We start from the raw sequence: 25,960 nt of genomic DNA, 5'->3' as shown, positions 1-25,960 counted from the left end.
GAACCCTCAAGAAAGCAGGAATGGTGATACTAGTTTGTACTGTATGCATTGCTCCTACGGCAGCCATACCCCTCCACAGCCACCTGCTGGGGGTGGGCAACCTGTTCCCTATGCTAACAAAAACGTGATAGGTGAGGATGCGCCATTTTGCTGTCTCTGTCTATAGGCGCTCATTTGCAGTAGCTGCGACAGCTGCCCAAGTGGAGGACAACTGGGGAAGCTGCAAAAGCAACTGGAAGGACAAAGGAAGAACCCATGTAGTTTTTCCTCCTACCAGCTTCCCTTCTGATGCCAGGAAGGGTGAAGGGAATAAGACCCTGGTGGTAGTGCCTGATGCTGCCAGCAGGAGTCCCCAAGAAGCACAGCCTAATGGAGGGCTGGTACCCAGCTGGAGGAGAGAAGCAGCAGCAGGAGGACTGCATGGTCAAGGGAGCAGGACGAAGGCGAGGAGCAGAACAGATGGGTACAGGAGACAAAATGAGTAACAGGTGGAGGCAGAAGGAGCAGTGTAACTCCAAAAGCACAAATTCCTTTTGTTATATTAAAACCAAATCACTATTTGCATTACACTATTCCTCCACCCCATACACATGTAGTTGCTACAGGCTGGATCATTATGATGGTAGGGGAGGAGCGAGCAGACTGGCGAATAGCAGGGACAAAACTAAGTTGTAGCCCTACTCTCGGGCTCTGGCCCATAGTAATAATGCCTGGGTCCAGGGAGAAAATCAGTGGTTTGTGTTAAAGGAACTCAAGCGGCTAATAAACATCCCAGCACTGCAGGAGTGACTGAGGATGGATAAAGCAATGCTTTGCCTGCCTAAAGCACCTCTCACATGAGGGCATCTGAATCTTTTTTTTTTTTTCCACACGCTAATTATTTAGTTTCCAAATTAAAGAAGCATCTTGCAGAGACGGCCATGACAGGCAGAGAAACTGTGCTTAGATCAAGTCAGAAAGCAGGTTAATAGCACTGCTAGGAAGAGAAACCAGCTCTCCTGAAACCAATTCCTATATACTAACTACTGGCCTGTGGTGCTTGCAACCATGAAAAGGCACAGATTTTTACACACACACTCAGCAGGTGATAGAGAGAGCCCTAAGGAAATATAAACACCTTCTCCACATGAGGCCATCAGAGCTCTGAGGTTACATGTCACCTCCCGGCGTGCTCAGGAGGATCTTGGAATTATAGATTAAATGAATGCGGATGGATTCCAGACTTTGACTTTGGACTTCAGCTGCTGAAAGGTGTTTCACCCAGATACCTGCTCTGGTATTCCTACAGCAAAGTATTCTGGTATTTCCACCAGTAAGGCATGTACACCTTCCACTGGGCCTTTCTGGATGACCAACCTCCTCTTACCAGCCCGGCATTGCCCTGTGTAGAGCTACTGGGCTATGGTTGTTGACTTACAGCTGGACACTAGGCCTTCAAAACTCAGGTGCAGCCAGGTACGGACTGCTGCCAAATCTATCCCCGAGACGTGTCAGACTCACAGCAAACAGGGGAATCGCATAGTGACTTCCAAAGGGCATCAACACAGAGAGCTGCCATCAAAAGGTTTCCCATCCCCAGGTCTCTTTAGCCTAGAACTGTCACCAGACCTATCGTTCATTCTCAAATCCAAATAAAGCCCTCTCTGTGTAGCAAGGAAGCAACAGAAGAGATGCAAGTCATTTATGTGCAGGAGGAAGGGACAACAGGAGAGTTGTACGGAGGGAAGGATGCATGGGCCAACAACGCATGGACTGAGCAAGCAGTAGTCAGTAATGCACCACCAGCCTACCAGGAGCATGCAGAGGTCTCAGGTTATATGTACTTGGTGCTTTTGCTTCATACTGTCTATCTCAGCCAAAAGCAGAGGCAATCTTCAGGCTGTGCCTGCTGTTTTACCTGTTAATACACCGATCCCTCAGCCTATACGTGCCTGCTCAGTACAGACTGGGCAGAGCCCGCACACACCCCATGTCCTCGGCACGTGGAGCAGGCAAGAGTCACTGAGGGGAGCACGTGTCTCACACCATGAGGCCAGTGAACCCGAGCAGGTATGCACAGCCTTGATTTACATCACGCAAGACTATCGTCCTGCTTTCATTTTGCAATGGGCAAAGGGCCCAGTTCACCTTCCCACTAGCACAAGAAGGCCTTGCAAGTTGGCAGCTGCCAGCAGTGGGGAATTCCTGCTCTCTGGGAAATGGGGAGAGGGAAATATAATGTCTGTGCAGAGTGGCTGCTAGATCCTGGGGGGGCATCACAGAATCCATGACAGCTGGCCTGAAATGAGAGCTGACTTGAGGTAAAGCTCTTTGCACTTTCTCCTTCTCGTCAGTCAAAGCAACATGACTGGCGGAGGGGTCCCCCTCATCGCCCAGCACTGCTCACCCTCTCAGCATGGCACGGGCAGAGTCTAGAGCCACAGCCCATTTTCTTATCCTGAGGCAGAAGCAGTTCCGAGCTCATTCAGACATCCTATCCTCAGCATTGAGCCAGGACAAGCCTTCAGACAATGCATGTCGGTCCCTCAGGTCGCACACGTGTGTCCAGCCTGGCACAGGCAGATACAAGATTCAATGCAGCCCTCTTACCAGGGATGCCTCTACATACTGGCGGGTACTGCCTGACTGGTTTTTGCTGGGACTTTTCATTCAGGAGCAAGCAGCAATAGGCAATTTGGATCAACAGACTGGTTTCTTTCCCACTAAGCATTACGGCTGTCCTCCCCCTGGAAACTCTGCCTGCAATTAGTTCCCTAGGAGGGGGCTTGTCTGTGCCATTAAGAACAGTTACATTACGCGATCTAGGAGAAATCAATGTCTCTAATAGTCAGCAAAGGCAGCGGAGGAGGACAGGGCGATGGGAGGGGTGTTTCTCTGGAGACACCCTTCTCGGGAGAAATCCCAGGGGTATCGCCCCAGGAAGAGAAACAGTAAGGACCTGGAGTAATTAAACTTCCATGCAGCAATTGTTTACTGGAAGAAGGACAGAAACCGCTCAGCATCTCTCAGAAAGGCAGGGGCAGTGGCTGGACTCTCCCCAGGTGCAGATGAAGTGCCTCTGCCCTGAAGTCAATGGGCTGTGGTGATTTACACCACGCTGGCAAGCGGAGGGAGGAGGGGCGCGGGCGGACACCTTTCCTTTAAAATATCCCTTTTCCTCTCTCCACGTTGGTGTTTAAAGGTAAGACCATGCCTCGCAAGTTTTGAGGCATCTGGATTGTGCGGCATAATTAAGTTATTCTAAATGAGGTCCGAGACATTTTAATATCCTGAGGCAAGAAAACCTTAACTCTGCGTGCATCTTCCTCTCTGTCTTTTTCTCCATTCCCCCCTTCCCGCACACCTCTGCAGTTCCCGGAATGACAAGACACCTCACCGGCTGGCTGTAATGGCTAGGACAGCTCCCTAATGCTTTCTCCTTCTCCAATTGCATTAAACGGCATCTTTGGAGGTACAGCACTGTTTATTCATGCTGCTCGTGTGGAAGGCGAAAGAAATGCAGACTGCCTCTTCCCCCTCCCTCCTTTGATTTGATGGGTGTGGCAGGTTTAAACCTTTGCAGCCGCTGGCTCTCCAGCACCGACCGGGGTGAGGAGGAGAGGACGGAACGGGAGGGAAGCCGTCGGATATGGCTGGTGATGAATGAGACTCATCTCACCCACAAGTGGGAAACCTGCTTGCGGGTTATTGTTTAATCACTCATGCAATCCAATACTGAGCACATACCCCCATAACGTCCATCTGTTCTAGTGTGTGGTGCATGCAACACTTGCGTTTCTAGCCACCTCTCTAACTATCCAGCTCTGCGTTATTACCGACTGCACCTCTCGCTGGCGGTAAAGGTTAAGTTCAATTTCTCAGAAATTGCTTGACCCAACCTTTCGGTTATGCCACCTTTTAGCCGAACATTTTGTGGGCACGGATTCAGAGCCGCGACCAACTGTAGGCAGAAATGACAACACCGAGCTATCTACATCGCTCATGGGCGGGCACAGTCAGTCACATACTTCACTCTTCACATTGGCATCACACCCACAAGAAAGAATAATCTGCAAGGTACGAGTGTGTGAACATATTTGTCTTTGAGGGGTGGGAGGACAGACACATACAGGCACACCTAGACACAAATGTGAAGAGATTTCTTCCACGCCCAAGCCTGTAATTTCAACATTTCGCTCTTTAGCTGCCAGAAAGGCGGGACACCAGGGGCTTCCCCTGAAAAATAATTTGAGGAGAGCTGTCTTTATTTTGGGAAGGAAACTCCTGCCTGCGCTGAAGAGCCCATGCTATCTTTTTCTTTCTGTGAAAGGTCTGGGTGGGGACAGAGGAAGAGCACAAGCTGAAAACGGAGGTCTTTTTCTTCTCCAAATTAAAGCTTCCTCTGCTGTATCACCAGCTTTGCTGAGCGAACTGCTATATTGCCAGTTTGGCAACTGTGCTGTGTATTCAGGTACAGGAGCAGGAGTTGGGCTCTGAGCCCAGGAACATCCACCGAATATGCACGGGCAGGCACATTCAGGTTGTACGGCTGCATAAGGATCAGAAAGCATGTGCGAACGAGTGCATGTGTGCTTGTGCATATATGTATAGTACGGATGCGAGCAACCAGAGAGCGGAGATGTGTGCTGCACATGCACGCGCAAAGGGGTGTGTACCATGCGGTGGATTAATGTACAGAGTGGGAAGAGAGGACTATGTGCAATCAAGATACCTGCATGCTGTGCATTTCTGAATATGTCAGAATACAAAACCACAGGAGTAAAGCTGTAGAGATGTAAAGAACAGATACATCGGAGTATTATTCAGGCCCTTTAATGCCCCACCTGTGATGGTATGGGCAACATTATCCCTCTCCCCCAATAGCTCTCTTCTGACTCCAAAGAATCCCAGAGCTACCTACTTTTATTATAAAATTTGTTGTGCACCTCCGCCCACCACTCTGTCACTCTGCCTCCCTGTCTGCCTTCCTTCTCCTCCTCTGCTCTTTTCATCCCATATTTGCCAGCTGAACGTGCTCTGCTGGCTGCCTGCAACGTGTTCCCCCCCTCCCAGCCACCACCACCTCCCTCCCGATTTTAGTGAGCGTACCATTAATTGCAAAGCATTTGAAAAACCTGCATGGGGAAAAACACAGGATGACGCAGGGTCTCTTTCTATCCCGTTCACCTGCCCCTCCCCATTATTCTATAAAATAGCTCCTTCGTTTGATACCACACACATCTCCATTCAGAAACACACTTTAACCTGGGCTTTTTTTCAACACCGTGCTGTTCTACAGTAACTGGAGTTACTCACATCAGTGTGATAGGCTATTGCTCCAGAATACTGCAGTACTACACTGTAAGAGATATAGAAATGTAGGCATATATAGAGAAAGTAACCAGTATGGTGCCATACCTAAGACTGAGTTGAGTTTTGTGCTCAGAACAAGGACCAAAGCTCCTTGTCGCTACCTACAAATGCATAATTCCGGGAAGTTTCCAAAATGCCGTACAAAGATAGCTGGGGCCAGCTCCTGCCTCAAAGTTCCAACTGAATAAATCCAGCATCCTCCCGAGGAAGTCCAAGAGGTTCAGCCAAAATAGGCTCTCTTAATCAGGAGCAGGTTTGGGCTTTCACAAAAAATAAAAGGGGGAAGGGTGAGGGGGGAACGATCCAAGTAGCTTTTTTTTCAATTTCATTATCATTTTGGACATAAAAAATTTGGCACTGAAAACTAGCCACCACCCAAACCTCCTCATCATCCCAACTCCCTTGCTGGAAAAGTCAGGTGGTACCAGTAAAGAGAATGAACTGGTTTCCAACAGGTTCACACTGTGAGCTTCTCTTATCCCACCCGAGTTCGGAGCTAACAGAGGCGTGGTCCGCTGTCTCTTTACCAGCTGGTGCACAGTTGTCTAACTGGTTGTACTATGAAGGGTATTGCAAAGAGGGTGACTCTCCCCCTCCCCTGGCTAGTGCTTTTGTTATTAATTAATTGGATTTTTCACTATAGCGTAGGTTGAAATAAAAAAGCTTCAGGTTAATTCTTGCTCAGATTGTTGTAACACGAAAAAAATGAATGCACCTGTCCTCCGAGCCACCTCACAGCACATGCACATAAAGCATCTCCCATTCATCGGAGACAGGAGCAATAGAGAGCGTTCTGACCAGGGATCAAGGCTCACTGGGCATCCTTTCTTTTTTGGCATAAGATGAAGAATTGCTTCCTTTATCTCCAAGGTAGAGCCAGATCTCATCACGTTTCCTGCCAGCCGCACCCCCCCACACCCCCAGCCCCCCCCCCCACCCCCGAATCCACACCCTCAGAACCACAGACAGAAAATCCTAGGCAATACATCTGCCCACTATTAAAAAATAATAAGGAGAATAGAGGGGAGATTCTGGTGGCTCCCCAAATGTGAACGTAGGCCACCCCCCTTCCCCACATCACCAGCCCCGGAAAGGCAAAACAGTCATGTTGCAGGGTGTGAAAAGAGCCTTCGGTCGCAAGAAGCTAAAGAATTGCAAAAGAGATGTCTGCTGAAAGCAGCTGAAATTTCCCCCCCCCCCCCGCCCCAGCCCCTACCCCAGCCCCTCACACGCTCAGGCAGACACACACCCCACGGACACCCAGCAGCCTGGGAGATTTCTTAGCGGAAAGAAATACAAAAATCTTCAGCTCTACCTGTTTTGTTCTTCTCATACAGCACAGCATGATCGTATTGTCCCCTTCCTTCCTTCTTCTTCCTTCCTTCTCCTCTCTCCTTTTCCTCTTCTCTCTCTTCCCTCTCCCCCCCACCCTCTCCACTCCCTCCCTCCCTCCCTCTCTCTCCCTCTCTCTCTCTCACACACACATACACACACGCACACACACGCACACACACACCAGGGCAGTTAGCAGCAACTGGAAGGTCCACAGCTATTGCTCATCACACATGCACACGCTGCCTCTCCCTCCCTACCCTTCCCAGAATTGTTCACCAGCTCTCCCCGACTCGTCACCTCCCCACCCCACCCCCACCCCAGCAGCCACCCCCCCCCCCCCCCAAGTCCCTTGCCAGCCTCATGAATAATTAAAATCTTCAATCTGGACCCAATTACCCAACGACTTTCCCACTGTACAAGAGGCGACGGGGGAGAAGGGGACACTGCAGACTGCGGAGGGCTGGGGTGGGGTGGGGTGTGTCTGGGAGGCACTGGGCGAGGAAGGGGGGGTCCCCCCAGCCACGCTCCCACCGGAGCGGCCGAAGCCCCCCCGGCACCCGGCCACGGCCGGGAGTGGGATTGATGGTGTGAAGGATGCGTGGGGTGGGGTGGGCTCGGCGGGGAGAAGAGGGAGCGGGGGGCTTGCCGTGGCAGGCGGTGTGTGCCGTGCACAGGTGACGTGCCGTAGGTGGGAGCTGCGAGCTAAATGGGAATTGGAAAATATGTTAAAATGGCTGTTAAAAATCCCCCTCCCCCTCCCCAGCACACTCGCAAACATATATGTACATGCTGCCTTCTTCATACGCGCAGGCATAAACCCTGCGTGGTGATGTCCTGCAGCACCCAACGGGACAACTTTCTCCCTTGTTCCCTCAGTCCATCCTACAGACCTTCCGTAGGCACAGAAAATGATACTCCCGCAACAGATTATTTTTTTCAGAATAGCTTCAAAACCTACAGAAATCATCCCTTTCCCTTCTGTATAGATCTCAATTAATTTCAGTACCTAAGTAATTTGTACGTCTATTGATCTCTGCCTGCAAATTGCCGTAAACTATTATGAGGAAGATGTGCATGTCCACACACACAGCCACCCCACATGCACGTGTGGGAACAAAAATGTATGGGTTTGCATGCACAGAAGATCCTGGCAACACGTGAGCCTGAGAGAACATTAATGCACACGCACACCCCCAAGCACACGTCTTGAAAGTTATAACACCCTGTTTCCTCAGAATGTATGTGAGCAGGATAGCTATATCTGTTGTTGTGAAAAAATATTCCAGACAACAGTTAAACCGAAGTATGACAATGTTGAGCATGTCAAAAATATAAAAAGACTGCTGGATTTTTAGGATTTCATCTACCAAAATTCAAATTTAGCTTATTTTATTTACTGTGTCTGGGAGGCAGTCAGATGCTGTTCTCTTTTTTAGCGCTATTGTCACTACATCAACTTCTCTGCCACACCATGGAGTTACTTCTAATTTATTTTTAATGTAAAACTGCCTGCAAAAGGGAAAAAAATTGTCTTAGGTTATTATTAAGGCCTTTGCTCTTTAAATATATCTAAATACATTATTAACACCAATATTCACACACGCGTGCACACTTATACAAATAAACGCATACGTATATAGATACAGTTTCTGGAATACCCCTCAGCGCAGACTCCTACATAATCATATTCAGTTGCTATGACATCATTGCAGTTCCCAGTACCCCATTTTTCTTAAGGAAAGTAAACAGCATTTCAAAGAGAATGTAGCTAGCTATCTAGATCTCTATGTAATTTAAGGGAAGTGCCTTTTAGGGTCAGGCAGGTATCAGTGTTTGTCCTCGTTCTACAGTCTAGAAAAGGGAAATAATGATATGATAATGACATTCAGAAAAGATACTAAACTGGGAAGAGTTGCAAACACCAGCTGACACAGAAGTAGACCAAAGGATTAAATAATGAAAATTAGATTCAGCTTCAGAAAACGCATGCAGAGAAAAAAAATTTTTTAGCAATCCTAAAAGACAGGTAAGAAGTGGAGCAGCTGAAAGCGATGGGCATCGAATTCGAGGAAGGGGTGCCTGTGACATACACCACCGCTAGCAACACCATGCTAAGGCACGGAGGAGCAGTGCAATGGCATTTTGGAATATGCCCGTGGGACTTAGGAGCCTCTGTCCTGGCCCCAGGAGTTGCTGAGGGCTCATCTCCATGGTGAAGTTAGTGTGTCGTGAGCTTGTGGGCACTTGCTAACCCACACGGCTGCTCCTCGTGCCCTTGGGAGATGGGACTCTTCTGGTCAAGCATGCACATCCCCATCGGAGAGCATCACCCTGGCCTCCCTTTGAGAACGAAGAGAAACGGGAACCTTGAGGGTGTGATTCAGATCGTCCTAAAGCAGGAGCCTAAACTAGGTCAGACAAATCACGCTTCGGAAGTGTTTTAGAAGCTTGTTTTCTTCCCGCTGACAAGGCCTTTTTTAGGGAACCTCCCTGCTTAGGGAGCCCTGCCGAGGAAAGCCTTCCCAGCCCTCGTCTTTCCCAGACGCCCACCCGGAGGGGGAGCAGGCTGGCAGCAGCAGGGCTGTGTTGGAGCAGCCAGCTAGGGTCAAGCCACCCTCCTGTGCACACCCCGGGGCAGTTACTCGCTACCTCAAGTCGGAGCCGAAGGCAGAGCCGCCTCTCTTCATGCCCAGCCCCATGGGCACTCTATGCTCTAGCTTATTGCAAACCACTTTTGCCACATAGAGAAAAAACCCTTAATAGGTTCCCCATGCACGTAGAGCTAGTGGTGAGTGGCCGGTCCACTGCAGAGTCACATCTGAGTTTCCTCTGAATTAATCTTCTTACATAGAAGACCCATAAGCTGAGACCCAAATTTTCAGGGCATGTCAGTTCCTAACACCGCCTTCTTTCAAATCAGGACCCTTTAAGTACATTTAGAAGTTGGACTTTAAATTCTGCAGCCAATTATATGGTTCTGAAAATCATATCCCAGCATCCCTTGCCCCACCATTTTGGCTATGTTTTCACTTCAACCTATAAGGTAAATTATCTGGTCCACAAGTCCACAGCAATGAAAAGGCTAAATGGAATGAGAAGGAATTAAAGGCATAAACTTCAGCCAGGCAATTAATGAACATCAGAGGCAAAACTCAAGGGAAGAAGAGGAGGTGAATCTCCATTTCTTGAAGTCGCCAAGTCAAGACTGGATGCTTTCATCCAAATGACACTTTTGTCTCTCCACTGCACTGCCAACGCTGGCTCATTCAGCACTCCTTCAGAGTTTCTGGATAACACTGCATCGCGCAGTGTAGACATGCCCTGAAAGGCCCCTTTGACCTTGGCTTTTGAATCTACACAAATAAAACGAAGAACAGTTCCAAAGAATAACATGAATGGGGGGCTAGGGGAGGGGGCTGGAAGGAGGGGGTGAACAATGACCATAGATTTTAAAAGCTTAATCTGTGAGACTTGACTAAGAGACAGCTAAGGAGGTGGAGAAGTGTGATATTTTCAAAAGCCATAAGCCTCAAGAAGGGAAAGGAATCATTTGGAGTGATACATAACCCATTGTTTGGTGTATGCTGCATGTTACTTCACTGTGAAGGAGGGTATGGTTCATATAAAGTAATTATTAAGATGACTCCTTTAATTCAAAGCCATGTCTTTGATTTAAAAGGGTCCAGATCATTTCAAAGTAACAAGATGTACTGGTGGTTGTTACAACATAGGGTGGGTGGACTGAGACACAAACCAGTGCTTTTTACCTGTTCAGTTCTGCTGCAAGGTTTAGCAGTGCCTGAAGTTACTCCAGCAGCTCAAGGTCCATATTGGTTCAAGGAAAAAGCATCTTCAGTCCAGCTGCTAATTTAGGTTCAATAGTGACAGCCTAGATTCAGTTTTGGTTTGAAGAACCACCTAGTTTCAACCTGCATCTGGGATCGTAATCGGGCTGATTCCCTGGCCAGACAAAGTTAAATAAAATCAAGAAGAAGGAAGATAGTTTGCCTATAAGAGCTGTCCCAGTGGTAAGCATGCTAAACTGAAGAGGCGTCTCTTTGAGAGAAGTACTGTGAAAGTCCCGTTACTAGGGATATTTAAAGCTTCAGTAAAAACAGCACTGAAGTGAGCGACTTGCTTTCATTGGGAGATAGACTGGGTTTTCTCTTTATTCATATGCTCCACATATAGTGGTAGCCTCGCCTTTTGTTAGCCAACTTTCATGCTGAAGGGAAAAAAGCCAATTTTATAAAGATTTTTTAGGATCCTCATTTGAATAGGCATTCCTGAAAATCCCACTGTTGGCCCACTTGCATTTTTAGTCTCCTCAGCAGCTTTACAGCCCTGGACGCATTTGGCCTCACTTTCAGTCATCTGCGGCTTAATGATACAAAATAGTGCAGTGCAACACTACGACCAAACTCCTTTTCTAAATGATTTAGACATAGTCATGAATCTCCTCGGAGGAGTACCCATTTTTCAGTATAAGGATCACTTATGTCAATTTACCTTGGATTTCAGTTAATCCTGAATTATTAATAATAGAAAAGGAGCGCCTAGTTTATTTTGACCTAAGACTGTCCATATGCCACAGGCTGAAATAAGTGGCTTTAAACCCATGATTTTCAAAAGCCACAATGCCACTTACTCTTGCATAGAAGCCTTCAGAAAATGCCAGTCCAGGAATGCTCTAATTCATTCAGTGCCTTTAATGCTTGCTCGGTTGCTCATCCTCCACGACACTAAACACACATGACATTAGCACCTGTTGCCATCGTGCTAGTCAAAGAGATATGCACAGGTGCTCTGCATTTATTCCCTGCAATTTCCATTTTAATTCCCATGCCTGCACAGCTGGGCTTACAGCACTGAAGACACCTGACTTTACAATAGGAAACATAAGAAATGTCCTCAATAATTTCCCTGTTTTCATCATTCTTAGCAAAAACGTGTTTCTGTAAATTGTGTAGCGTATACAAACTGGAATATCTGTGTGGGAGCAAGGGTAGAAAGATTTTTAACATGCACAAAGAATGGTCTGTACAACCCCCAAGTCAATGTTAATTATTATTGAGCTTAGAATCATCAAAAATGCAAACACAACAGTTAAATCCCAGCTCAGCTTAGTGTCGAAGACCATAACTCTTCAAGAAAATGAAATCTCATCTGCTTGTCTGTCAAAAAGAAAAATGTCATCACAGAAAGCAGTCAACCTATCAGCTATTATTCTCAGTGTAGTTATAGTCTGCCATGGGGGAATGTGATACTTTACAAGCCAAACCAAATATGAGACAGGATGACCCAGGAAGCCCCTTCCTTCTTCTCCAGGGACCATTCAATGTGCTGTTGGGTATACGCAGCAGTCCCTTCTGCTGTAGCACAGGCTCAGCAAAGCAAGCTTTGAATGAGAATCAATGGGAACCAGGAGCTCAGCACGGGCCAATTTACCCTGCTTCTCAGTCTGGCTCCATCATTTACTCCGAGTCCTGCCATGCCCTTACAAGTTGCCGTCAGCATCCAGGCTCGCCACCTTACAGTGCCACACGGGCGATGTCTACGCTGCTCCGTGCTGCGGGGTGTGATGGGACTGGGACAGAGACAAACGCTAAGGTGTGAGCCCGAGACGCTAACTTCAGGGCACGACTGGAGAAGAAGAGTCCATCTCAGTGCTGTTTCGCTTCCCTCCCGGCTTCTTCAGTAATATATTGCCATTTCACTAACACAGTGCTGAATGTGGGAGCTGCCCAGTGACATCAGTAAGATGACAGGACAGTATTATGATGTGAGTCACAATTTCCTGAGCCTTCTTTGGACCAACTGACCCTGCTCCACGCCTGCCTACAAGGCCCCTCATTCAAGGCAGAGTGGGGATGATGACCTGGTTGCTCCAGCACTGGGAAGGTGGGTGGGCAGGGACAGGTTCATCCTCCTTCTTTCCTATGCCCTCAGCTGATCCGACTCCTCCTTCTCTCCAGCAAAACAGCTGAGTTGAGCTGAACCAGTCTGCATGCAGGAAAGTACATGGGGTATCCTGGACCCAGTCAGGAAATGGATGAGAGGAAAAAAAAGCTGAAGAAGACCTTCCGATGCCCTTACTTGGCACTGCAGTGTCAGCTATGGGGTGAAGTTTCCAGAGATGAAGAGCACCCAACAAATCAGATCTGCCCTAGCCTTCAGCGTTTCAGGAAGGGGCATTAAGGATTTCTAACCATGGCCATGCTTCATTCACAGGCATGTGGTGACCAGGCCATGCATTGATCAGGATCACAGTAGCAGACTCCACAAACCACAGAGAGGGTTAAAGGACGTAGAAGGAGTATTTGTATTGGAGAAGTGTGAGGTGGTGGAGTGAGCTGACAGGACCCTTTCGCTTATCCAGAGCTGCAGATAGGGGAGTTAGAACAGCAAATATCTACCAGGAACTAAATGGGCAGGAAAACTGTAAACATCCACCTGCCTTAAGGCTCCAAAAAGCATCTCTCCTTGCCTTGGCTTCATTTAGATTAGCCACAACAGACACACTGAAAGAGGAAAGTCCATATCCCTCAGTCTGTCAAGCAGGCATGGCATATGCAGAGGGTTGTTCCCTTGCAGTGGGACCCTCAACACAAAACTCACTGCATCCAATTAAAGTGGAAGAGCTCCTCAATCCAAAACGCAGAGCACAGGCTTGGGCAGACAACGGGTCTGTAGTTCAGTCTCACCACGGCCTAAATCTTGTTACAGTTCTCTTTAAGTAGAATCCTGTTAGAAGTGGGAGATAGACCCATAGTTGATGCAATCCAGTATCAAACCTATATGAATTGCAGGTAGAGACTGCAGCACTCTTACAAGCTAGAAAGTGCTCTGTTTGGTCCATAAAATCATTTATACTGGAGAATGGAAATTCATAGTTAAGATTCCCATAGCTGATTATCATCCCCTTACTCCAGCAGCATCAGACCTGTGCTTTGGTGCATATGTGCATTAAAAAAGAGTTCTCCTACATTGCCAGAGCCACACCATGCCCAACCTTCATAATAGTGCCCTAGTACAGCAATTATTATTTCTTTTCCAAGACCCCACTGTTAGCCAAAGGAATTCACCCCGGAGGGCAGGAAACACAGATGGAATTTTATTAAGAGTCCAGGACTGTGCAGGCGGGAATCCAAACCTGCTGCCCCATGCATGGAAATTGCATTGCAGTAAAAAGCCCTGTTTTAGCTCAGCTCCACAGGATACAGAGCTGTGTTTCTGGAGCATGTTTTTCTAGAGGTTTAGAAGCCGCTCCAAGCATAACGGTGAATTTTCTTATTGTGTAAATCTGGGGGATTAGCTCCTTCCCCAAGTGATTCTGGTGGCAAGGAGAAAGAGAAGCTTTCTGGAGAGGGGCAGCTTGATCTCTCCAGGCTGTTACGCAGCCCCCCTCACTATCTGACAGAACTGTATTATACAACGCAAGTGGCATTGCGACGTGCTAGAGAAGCCAGTCCTGGTTTACATCTGCTGCACCCCTTTCTTTGCCCTACAACCTGCATGCACAATTCACCCAGCTTGTCCCTTCCGCCTGGTGTAGCTGCCACCCACAGCTGCCAGTCCCCTCTATCCCGTAGATGAGGCACAACCCGACACAAGCAGAGGCCAGAGTTTCTTAGCCTGGAGAAGGCAGCGGGAAGCAGCAAGGGAGGTGACACGGACCCGCAGCCAAACGCATAGGGAGCTTTATGCCTACTCAGGTAATGGCACAGGAGATGCAGTGGAGGTGGAAAGGTCTCCTTCAGCTCGAGGGAGAATGGAGGAAAAAGGCATTCGTTTACCGCCTACATCAGAGAAGACAAGTATGCTGATCTTGATGGTCTTCTCATGTGTGTTCATCTCAGTAGGGTCAAGTTAAAATTTATTTTAATATTGTATGCTATAAAATGTGAAGGGTAATTCTTCCTTGTTACCCTGATTTATTCACACAGAGAGGAGGAAAAAGAAGTTCATTCTCTGTTTGTTATGAAAGCTAAGCTCAAGTACGAACAATGTTCCATAGTAAATGATGGAGAGTTTGACAATCTTATCTGTATCGTATGATCATATATTGAAAGGTTCTATTGTTAAGAATAGATACAAGAGAATACAATTTCAGCTGCTTCAGGAACTGTAATTCTGATCTTCCTCATTTTAGAGTTCAAGTCAGGGATCTGTGTTTTCCCAGCATAGCTTTTTGCATGCTATTTCCTTGGGTACTTTTTAAAATTGAAATAATTCTTTGTAACATTAGAAAAGCAAACTATGTATGTCCAGCTTTCTCAAAGTTAGTCACAATACAAAGATAAGACCGGCATGGCCCTTCTGTTCAAGCACAGTCCTGAGTTCTGCCTAAAAATTTAAATGTCATTAACTTCCTTCTTGAGGATAAAAGCTAAAAAAAACAAAGATCAGGGAAAACAAAACACTGAGTCCTCAGGCAACACCAGGCACAAAGAGGTACAACCCAACAGTGTGAGGTGATCTCCATATTACACATGATACACACCAGACCCCTCCTGCTTAGCTGTTAGCCACTAATGTTGAACAGAGAGCAGCATGGTCATTTTCGTTCTTGCATTAAGCTCAATAGTTACCAAGCCATGGCTTGAGGCACTGTGATGCCCTCAAGGTCCTCCAGCATTTCCTGCAACCACTGGGAATTAATAGGCTAAAACTGAGCCCAACAGGGAAAGCAAAGTTGCTGAAACACAGTGCTCATTTAGTATTGCTGCTTGGAAGCCAGTGAAGGTTATTAATTCTTAGATCTTTGGTGAATACTGCCTCCTTTGTATGTTTAGTCATCCAAGAAGTCAAAATGGCCTCCCAAGGGATGCTGAGCTACTGTGTCTGACTTAATTTTGATCATACTGTGCCTGCTGAAGATGGGACTTTGCTGCATCTGCCTTTTTACCATCTCATCAAACTCCTGCAGGCTCTTACTAGATCTTCTTCACATGGCCTGAAATTTGTCTCGTTATTTCCCAGGACATCTACGGGTCCTTTCTGGGTAAGTACACTGGTGTCACATCTCAGGAAAATTAGAGGATGGGTTTTGTGCTGGTTTTGGCTGGGGCAGAGCTAATTTTCTTCACAGTAGCTGGTATGGGGCTGTGTTTTGGATTTGTGCTGGAAACAGTGTTGATGACACAGAGATGTTTTAGTTACTGCTGAGCAGTGCTTACCCAGAGCCAAGGCCTTTTCTGCTCCTCACCCCACTCCACCAGCGAGGAGGCTGGGGGGGCACAAGAAGCTGGGAGGGGACACAGCCAGGACAGCTGACCCCAGCTGACCCAAGGGATATTCCAGACCATATAACATCATGGTCCACATATAAAGCTGGGGAAGAAGAAGGAAGGGGGGATGTTTGGATTTGCGGTGTTTTGTCCTTCCCAAGTCACCGTTACATGTGATGGAGCCCTGCTTTCCTGGAGATGGCTGAACTCCTGCCTGCCCATGGGAAGTGGTGAATGAATTCCTTGGTTTGCTTTACTTGCGTGTGCGGCTTTTGCTTCACCTATTAAACTATCTTTATCTCAACCTATAAGTTTTTTCACTTTTACTCTTCCGATTCTCTTTCCCATCCTACCACGGGGGAGCAAGCAAGCAGCTGTGTGGGGCTTAGGTGCCAGCTGGAGTTAAACCATGAGTTTTGTACTTTGAAAACTTAAGTCATGCTTAGCATTAAAGTAGAGCTCTATTCCTCTGCACATAAAAAAATTAGGAAGCATTTGTTTTACCTTCATTGATCTTAAAACTGATCTTAAATCCTATCTTACTGTCACTTCCTCCAACTTTCTATTGTCCAAGACTTTCTGTCTTGTAGCAGTGAGGTCATCTACATATCAAAGTTGTTTGTGCTGCACATGTCATTTCACCTAATCCTGAGAATTTCACAACAGTTTTTACAAAGGCATTATTAAAAGGCATAAGAGATGGTAAATATTCCTGCCTTCTCCTGCAATGTTATTAAGCGGAACAGATATTCTACGCTGTAGTCACACTCTGCATTTTGAACCACAAAAGCAAATTGCCCTAGCTTAATAACTTTACTGAAGATTTAAAATTCTTTCATTATATCCAGTGCAATCTTGTGTTTTTGTAAAATTTATGCAAGCATTCTAATCATAATCTCATGCCTTTTTTTTTTGATTTGCTGGTAAATTATTGGATCTGCTGTGAATTCTGTCTTTTTAAGATCCTTATTCCTTCTTCCTAGGGGTTAAATCCATAGAAGGATCAAAGCTAGGATTTCTCAGACTGCCAAAAAGATGCCTTGATAAACATTAGTTCCCAAGTCTTTTTCAAATTTGGATGCAGAACCACTTCCTTTCAGTTTTTTAAACTTCTTTGCAACATCCTATTGAACCTGATCCACTCATACTATGCTTGACTTTGAGCACATTTCTTTCTCTCCTCCATCACCCGGTCAGGGACCTAACAGGCTCTGTTGCTTTCTTCTGGTCCCAGCATTCAATTGCTCTTAAGTAAACCTTAAAGTAAAGCAACACCACCTCCCAAAACACATGGACGTTTTCATAGACTTTAGGAAACAATTCTTTATCAGGGAGTTGTATAAAGCTCAGCAACAAACCACCTTTTCTCAATGTATATACACTTATGCCCTGGCAACAACATTATCTATTTTTCTAAGGCTCAGCCTATAGTTTGTATTATTTAAAAGCTATATAAATTTGCTGCAGTGTTTAGAAAGTACTCACTCCTTCCTTTTATAATTTCAAATAGTTCTATATGTGTTTTTCACTGCAGTGAGATATTTACTGCTGTTAACATGCTTTGGAACCTTGATAAATTTACTTCAGTTTCTCAATTACCACATTCCTAAAGGAGAAAAAAAAATCCTCACCCATCCTTCTTTAAGTCCCTTTGAAATACATTGTAGTTCATCTTTATTATTAGTCACTGCTGAACATATCCATGGATAAGGTAATTAACATTACTGTATGTGATGAAGACACTTTTTGATATGTCTCAAATCTGATCCTTTTGAAGTCACGAGGCAAAACTCTTTTTCTTATTCTACAACACTATGGCACACAGTATCCCCAAATCTACCCCATGTTCTTAAAACTTCCTCTTTACTATACTTTCTGTAAACTCTCCCTGACACAGCCGTCTCCTTGAAACTACATGGTCCCCTCATTTGATTCCTGTAGTCCATAATAACTTTTTCTGACCTAGCCGTAAAGGAAGAAACAGAACTTGCCATGGCTCTTTCAGAACTAAGCATCTGCTGCTTAGTAAGACACTCACTACCTCAGAAAGTATCAGCTGCAAACTGTGAGAGGCTGGAAGAGTATCTGGGGGAAGCATCTTTACTGTTTCTTTTATTGCTGCTCTCCGCCCCTGGTTTTGGCTCCTGAATAAAGAGAATGGACTAGATGGACCTTTGGTCTACCCAAGGACGGCTATTCTCAAGCTGCCAAACAGACTAACTCCTGAGTTTCCCTGTCTTTCCTTCACTAATTTGAATCTTTCTCTGTTCTCTACCCAGAGACGATATCTGTGAAACTCCTGGAGATTGAACTATCTTTGTGGCTACCACCTCTTTGTCAAATATGGGTGGGATGAGATAGTGAGTTGAAGTCTCCTAAAGACAGGGACAGAATGACATTCTGAGGCAGTGGAACCACCAGCATATTGGGTAGGTTTCTTTGCTAACGTAGTGCACTTTTAATATAACTTGCTCCACAGGTAGGTTTCCAAATCAATGAATACAGCATTTCAGACCTATCAGAAGCTACTCCTACAGCAGCTGGCTGCAAACATATTTCTTCTGCAATTTCTGGACTTCCCAACTGCTGTTGGGCAGCAATATTTAACAAAATGCTGTGGTGTAGGGCTCATTTAGCCAATGACATGTGTGATGCCTGTGGTGCCAAAGAACTGCTTTGAGCTGCAGCAGCGTTAGGGCTAACAACACTCTTCTAGGCTTTCCTACTCAGCAGGAAGCAGTCGCACAGCCATGCAAGTAAATGACAGGCTTATCATTCCTCATTCAAGCATCAGCACAGTCATTCAGCAGAATCCCCATGTTCTTACAGCAAGACCATAATAAAACAGTGGCTTGAACTACACTGTGTGTTTGTGCTTCACCTTATTTATTGCCCCTGCTCAGTAACTTTGCTGCATGGTTATTCAACAGGTGCCCTTTGAATAAGGAGCATGTGGCACAGAGATGACTGGAAGACAAGGCAGTAAAAAAGAGCAGCCTAGGAAGCAGTTGTGCAAGGCTTATTATAAAGGGCAGCTAACTGATTCATCAGTGCCCTCCCCAGCAAACCATGCCATATAAATGCTATTTTGAAATTAGCCTTGTGGAGTAAGAAGGATTAGTTGGCAACAGTGTGCATGCTTGAAGTGTGAATATGTAATGTCTTCTCTCCCTAAAGGAAGATTTTTTTTTTTTTTCCCCTCCAACTGCATGGTGCATGGTTTCAACTCAATTTATGATGTGTGCCCCAAGGCCATTTTTGCAGGCATTTCTAATTTAAGAGAATTAGCAGGATTTTCATTCTCTAGCATTGGACTGATATTCTCTGACTCCCACCCGATGCTGGAGGAAGAAGGCAAAAGAAATAACGTTACAACCCAGCATAAGATACTGCAATAGGAAGAGATAGGAACCAGGGTTGCCTCCTTTTGTAGGTCTTGCAAGGAAAAACAGCAAATCTGCCAGGCTACAGATTTCTGTGTTAGCATGCAGTGAGGTTGAAAGAGCATATGGCAGAAATGGCTGCCTGGCTGCAGTGCACCTATTGCCAGCCCTGTCATTCAGGGCTGTGGAGACAAGATAAAGGTTTATTTTAGTGTCCTGACAGCTGACAGGAACTTGTCATATTGCAGAAGCTGCTGAATAGCAGTCTGGGGAAGCAGGGGACGGGAAGAGAAATCAAAAGCAATCACATACTCGGTGCATGCTTGTCTAATCTCCTGGGGGCAAGAGATAGGGTGAGGTCTCTCATGTATTCTGTGAGTACAGCACCTAGCACAAAGGGGTGCTAACAAATGCAAGAAGTAGACAGCAGAAGAAGGTGCCAGAAGAATCTGGACTGAACTTCATTTCATGTTGTACCCGCTTTTCAAATGACATGGGGAAATCTATTGTTGTTGGGTATGAGGAAAGCTGCTCTGGGATTTCCCTGTGACTACCCAAAATGCAGAAGAACCTGAGCTGGCAGGATCTTCCTTGCAGTGTTCCTGATTAAGTGTAGGGTTCATCTCCAGAGGCAGGAGATGGGGAAGAGGGAGGGGAGGAGGGTTTCTTCTTTAGGGAAAATTTTGACTCTTCCTGCAAAATCAGTAACAATTCTTGGGCTGGAAACAAACACTGCAATGTTTTAATTAAAATTTTCTGCAGGGAGCAGATACTTTCTGTTAGTGCATCTAGGGGAAAAAAAAAAAAGAAAAAAGCCTATAGAATAGTTTTGCCTAAGTTTTTGAGCTCCTCTTCCTCTCTATTTACTTTTAGTTACATGATTTTAGACACAGTCCCTCTACCGAGTCTTCCAACAACAGCTTCCCCTACCTTTACTGTTGATTCCAGGTAATTCATCACATAATAGGTTTTAAGCTGCGGGCACTGCTGTGTCTCTTCAACTCCCAGTAAACATGCAGCCTTTTTCCCCACCAAAGTTAGTAGAAGTGTCTCTTGTATAGTGTTCTGCATCTTATCAAATCACACCTATGGGCTGCTAGTTCCTTGAGGCAGGAGACCTCCTTTAGACAACATTAGATACAGCACTGAGCATACTGCTGGAGCTAGACAGATGTGTCAGCTCCTTCCATCTGTTAATACAAGTGCAAATAAAAAGAAAAATCTGACCTGGATTTCAGTGGCAGTCAGGAATAAACTCTGGATTCAGATCCAACAAGCAAGGCATTTGAGTCAGATTTATATGCCTGCCTTGGAACATAATGTCCCTAAAAACAGAACCTGGATTCACTCCTTCTCATTGCCATAATGTGTCAATGACACATCTTCTTAATGTGCCTCTGGTGCCTGATTGTTCCTCATGTTTCCTCTGGCTTCACACAATAAAACACCTTTTGAACAAGCACCTTGCCATCTTGGAAGCTGAATAAACTCAGTCTGTTCCTGACTCGCAGAAGTAGTGTAGGAAAGAAGGCAAAAGAAATCTGCCAGCATGGCTGGAAGAGAAGCTTATCTTGCCTTGGCTGGGTTCACTTTGGTTTCCCTCTCCAGCTTCGTTCCATCAATTGCCGTACTAATGTATCCCCAAGGGTACTGATCCCAGAACAATATGCTGCAAAGATGATTACAGTCTAAAAAAGAAAAGAAAACCCTGTCACCATGGATGTTATGGGTTTCAGCTTTTCACATTTAATCCTTTAATTGGTCTTTCTGGCAAAAAGAATTCGATACTTGGCTTTATTGCTGCATGGATGAGCCCTACTGCAAATCCCATTGGGATGAAGTTACAGTCATTTGGCAGTAAGAAGATCCTTAGCAATATCTCAAAATCCTACCCAGAGGGTTCCTTGTTGACATCACAGTTTCTGTGTGATGTCATAAAGCCTCCTCTGAAACATAAAAAGCAGTAGGACCTCTAGATATTTGATGAGACTGTGGCTAGCCCTTACTCTGCTATTGTATCAAGAGCTACATCAAAGGAGAGTTTGGGTCTTGGCTTGCAGCCAGAACATTGATGAATGCAAAGTACACAATAAGAAGGTTGAACAGGTTGTATGCACAACAAAAACAAATATTGTAAAGATATTGAGTGTGCTGGACATGACGGAAAGAGAACATTACACTGAATTTTTGGGGGAGGTCTAGTCTCAGATGTCTTCCAAACTTCCATACTATTGCTTTATGAACAGTTCTATAGGCTACCTGTATGCTGTTGGGCAGACCCAAATAAGGGCTAAGCAATCTGAGCAACAGAGTCTTTGGAAGAGACAGTTTTGTCTTATGGGAATATACAAGTAAGTTGCCTTGGAACCTCCCAGCTAAACATCTCAATAAAATTTAATCTCCCATGCCCCAGGCCAAGAGCGATAGCAGCTTCTTTGCATTCCAAATGAGCAGCCCTTGAGGTATGAAAGAGAGAAACGACTTCATTTAGAATAAAACGAAACATAGGAGCTCTGATTCATAGTCCTATTCATTAATGACTGGTAACTCTTTCTTCTCTAAAAAAAGGGGAAAGACTTAAGTCATTGCAATGGGTGCCCCTCCAAGACAGGAGTGTACTTTCTTCTAACTTAAGAAGTTCCTGAATACAAACCTGAAGATTTGGCCCTAAAAGCCCTCCTCAAGTCAGTCAATTTGTGCTGATGTAACTAATTGAGGTGTCTGGATCTTACGACCCATCGTCATGCTGTATGTGCAATGAAAAGAGAGCAGATTAGCACCTATGAAGCTAAAAATAAAAGCGTCACCTCTGAGGTTGGGCCTATTGTGCTTATTGCAAGGGGTGGGGTAGGATTGGTAGAGCTGTGCGTCCATCGTGGATGTCACCATGGCACACCCACGCCAACATCTCCACGGAGACACAGCACATTTCTAGCTCCTGCATCACCAACTTGTTGCCAAGGAAACAAGAGGATGCAAAAAAAAGAAGGAAAAAATCTCAATGACATTCAATTTTGAGACAGTCAAGAAACCCCTGAAAGGGATTTTAAAAGTGCCTGAGAAGGAAATGGAAATTGGGCTTCTAATTACAGATTCTCAACCAACTCCTTTTTATTCCCCGGTTATTCTGTCTGCTCACGTCACTGTCTTCCTGCCATTCTCTGTCTACAGAGGTACGAATGCCAGACATCAGTGAAAAAAGAATCAGAAAGAGCTTTCCTGGAGTGAAGGAGAGGAGGGAGGGAGGGAGGGAGAGCGGGGGAGAAGGTTACTCAGTACAAGCAACAGTGGAGATTCCATAACTCAGAGAAAGGTGGTGGACAGAAGTTGCAGAAAGGGAAACATGTGGAAGAAAGGCAGAGTGGGAGTGAAGGTTTCTGTGAGAAGGGGTATGTGCAGTTGGCAGGTGTGGGTGTACATATGCGTATCTACACCCAAATGCATGTATATTTTTATATATGCAGCTGAGAAGGCACATGTGTATACAAAAGTATATATAAATCCACACTGGACAGTCAAAAACCCAAGTTGGGCACCCCCCAAAAATCATTAAGTTGACTTAGAAATCAAGCAATTAAACATGAAAAAATTTGTCTTTTCATTTTGTTTCTTTTGATCCATTACAGCACTACATTTACAAGCTTTCTCCATAACCAGAAAAGCTACAGATTTGCATCCCTTTTTAAATGACAGCCAGCATTTTCATGCAACCACCTGATTCTAGGAGCTGTGGCTTTGCAGAAAAGTAGCAAATACAAGGAGAATCACAAGAAGGCTGAGAGTTGGCAAGCCTGGTGGTGCACATAAACGTAACAGCACACAACAGAACCAGCAGATGCACCTGCTACAAAGTGCATGAGTACAAAAGGGAGGATTTGTTGGGTGTTCCTGTGCAGAGAGACATGACCACCAAGACAAGCTGTACAGGTGTTGTCAAAGCATAGCAGAGCCAGATTCCACCAGCACTGAAACCAGCGTGGTCCAGAATTAGACGCGCTAGCTGTCTTGGGGAATGAGCATAAAGAAGATTAACTGTTTGAGTAAATGGCTGCATATCATCTTACTTGAGCATGGGAGACAGGGAAGGTTTCATCATATGATAGCACAAAGTGGTGCAGATGTTTAATGGCTATCCTGCACAGCTAGCGGTATGGCTTGCATTTGGGTTAGTGCTGAAACAGGTGCAAGAGCTCTGTCTTCACTTTCTTCTCTTCAGTATTCACCGAGTCTCACTCTTCTTCACAGCTCGAGCCTGCCATCAAGCTTGCAGCCAGAGGTGAGATGGCTGTAGGCCAACAAGGCAAACTTACAGACAGAAGTTAACTGTTGCTGAATTGCAATGAGGGCCTTATAGAGTGACACTGAGGGATCCCCATTAATACCAAAGGAGTTCATCCAGGCTGAATACCCACCGAATTAACGATTTATGGCTGTTGGTAGTAAAAGGCTGCCAGCAGTAAGGTGTGGACTCCACCCCAGGTAGAGAAGAACCAGTGCTGGCCAAACATGAATATCCCTTTGTGGTCCCTAACACCTTCTCCCTACACCTTGCTGATGCCTTTGCAGGGCTGGGAAGTCTGTACCCACTTTGAGGCAGATTTTCTTCCTCTTGCTAGAAGCAGGTGTGAAGGAGGATGCCAAGTGCTTCTCTACAAACCTGTGTGGTGACAGTCTTGGCAGTCCGACAGTTTTTCCTAAGGTTGCCATGACATGGAAGTGATGGGCATATGAATCACGGTTGTGGAGAACACCAGCCTACATGCAGATGCTGCGTTCAGATCAGCAGAAGTAAGTCCTGACCATCCAGTTCTTTACTGCTCCCTGCATGAGGTAATTTGGAGTATCCAGCCACCTCAGGGACTGTAAGCAGGAGAGGACAAGGAGACCACCTCTCACATGCATGCAGCAATATGAAACCACAGGAACACAAGCAGCCTAAATCACCTAAATGATGAAGCCAAGGTCAGGTTAAAACATTTTAAGCAGTTGTCGGTGGTCCACTTTCAGCTTTGTTGCCGAGTAAGGTGACAACAGCTAGAGTGACTAAACTGAAGGCCATGGAAAGTGGCCTCTGCTTTGTGTGTCCCAGTGCCATGCTGCCGTGCAGACTGAGCCCTTGTCCGTGGAAGCAGAACTCAGTGTGGGCACATCCGAAGGGGCTATCTCACCCCAGCAGAGCTGTAAAGACAGGGGGTGCCTGGTGCTGAGAGCTAAACATGGGTAAGACAGAGGGAAGCAGATGCATTGCTGTCAAGATGCAGGGGAGGTCTGAGTCAGGGAGAAGACAGTAGAAGTCTTTTTTTCTCTCTTCAGCACATAAAAAGGAGTTATCTTAATTCTCCATCATATGTATGGCTCAGTCGTACTTTAGCATATCCAAAATGTTACTTTTTCTCAACACAGATAAAAACACCATCAGGTGACTACTTTGTGAATAAAAAAAGGAGTGCTTTTAACAGGCAGTTTAGATTCACAAATTACTCATGAAAAAGGATATAATGCATTCTTTTTAAAAATGCATGTTTATATAACAACTTCCAGCTTCTGAATCACCAGCACATGTTCATGTTTCCTGGAGGGAAAGATGTTTTTTTGGTAAGTTACTGTTTTGAATGAATTTATCATGAAATACCCAACAAGTGTCATTAAAATTTGCTTTGGGCAAAATACAAGTTCTGATAATTTTTGATTTTTCTGTTTGCTCCAAGTGCTGTTCATCAATGAAATGAACAGTTATTCCAATTGACTCTTTTTTTTCAGGGGGGAATTTTATAAGTCCTATTTCCCTAGATATAGTTTTGCCTCTTCAACAAATATTTTAATAGCCATTTTTAAAAGCCTAAGTGCTTTGAGTGAAACAGAATAAAAAGCTCTAGGAAATTCCAGAATTCTGGAAAAATGCTTCTAAAACACTGACAGTGGTTTCTTTGTAAATAAAATTGAAACAGAGTTTATAAATGACCTAAAATACATACAGACACATGCATACATATAAACATACATGCTGTGTTATTTTTATACTTACATTTTTATTTTGTGAAGTAGACAGACACTGTGACTTTATCTTTCTCCAAGGATACACAGTATGACCTTCTTCTCTTTAACACACACAATGTAGGCTCTCTCGTTCATTAGCATACATGCACATGCATACATCCTATAACACACTGCATCCCTAAAATGCATATACACTGTAATCTCACCCTCTAAACACACACAAACAAATCTCTTTAGCATAAGCACAGCTACACACACATCTGCACAATGAAATCTTTCTAACACAGAGGCCCTGAAAACACAATTTTATCTGTCTCTAATACATACTGTCATTCCTTTTTCTAACACAATGTAATCTCTCCCTCACTCACTTTCTTTTATACACACAGACACACAGACAGACACATACAGTGTAATCTTATCTCTCTCAGATTCAACTACAGTATCTACATTATTTTCAAAATTGCATAAACACTTTCTGCCTGACATTTTCACTTGTAGACTCCATCATTCACAACTACACAAATGCTTGCAGAGATGTGAGGATGCAGAAGGAAGTCCTTGATCACGCAAATGCCTGTGCGCTCAGGTAAAGAGGCCTTTTCTAGCAAGATGTTGTTTTACAAGGGAGAAGACATTATAAGCAATGTTTTCACTTTGGAT

At 45.2% G+C, this 25,960-nt stretch overlaps 1 protein-coding gene across 1 annotated transcript in view; it reads right to left on the bottom strand.

The window, feature by feature from the left end:
• Nucleotides 1-6,786, bottom strand: part of GAP43 (growth associated protein 43) — a 55,678-nt gene extending 48,892 nt beyond the window's left edge. Inside the window, exon 1 of the mRNA XM_075034770.1 lies at nt 6,668-6,786. Coding sequence (XP_074890871.1) covers nt 6,668-6,697 — 30 coding nt within the window. The 5' untranslated portion in view covers nt 6,698-6,786. The remainder of the gene's footprint in view (nt 1-6,667) is intronic.
• Nucleotides 6,787-25,960: the final 19,174 nt, after the last annotated feature.

Source organism: Buteo buteo, chromosome 8, assembly GCF_964188355.1.
Source record: "Buteo buteo chromosome 8, bButBut1.hap1.1, whole genome shotgun sequence".
Classification (NCBI taxonomy): Eukaryota; Metazoa; Chordata; class Aves; order Accipitriformes; family Accipitridae; genus Buteo; species Buteo buteo.
This window is presented reverse-complemented; position numbering and strand designations above follow the sequence as displayed.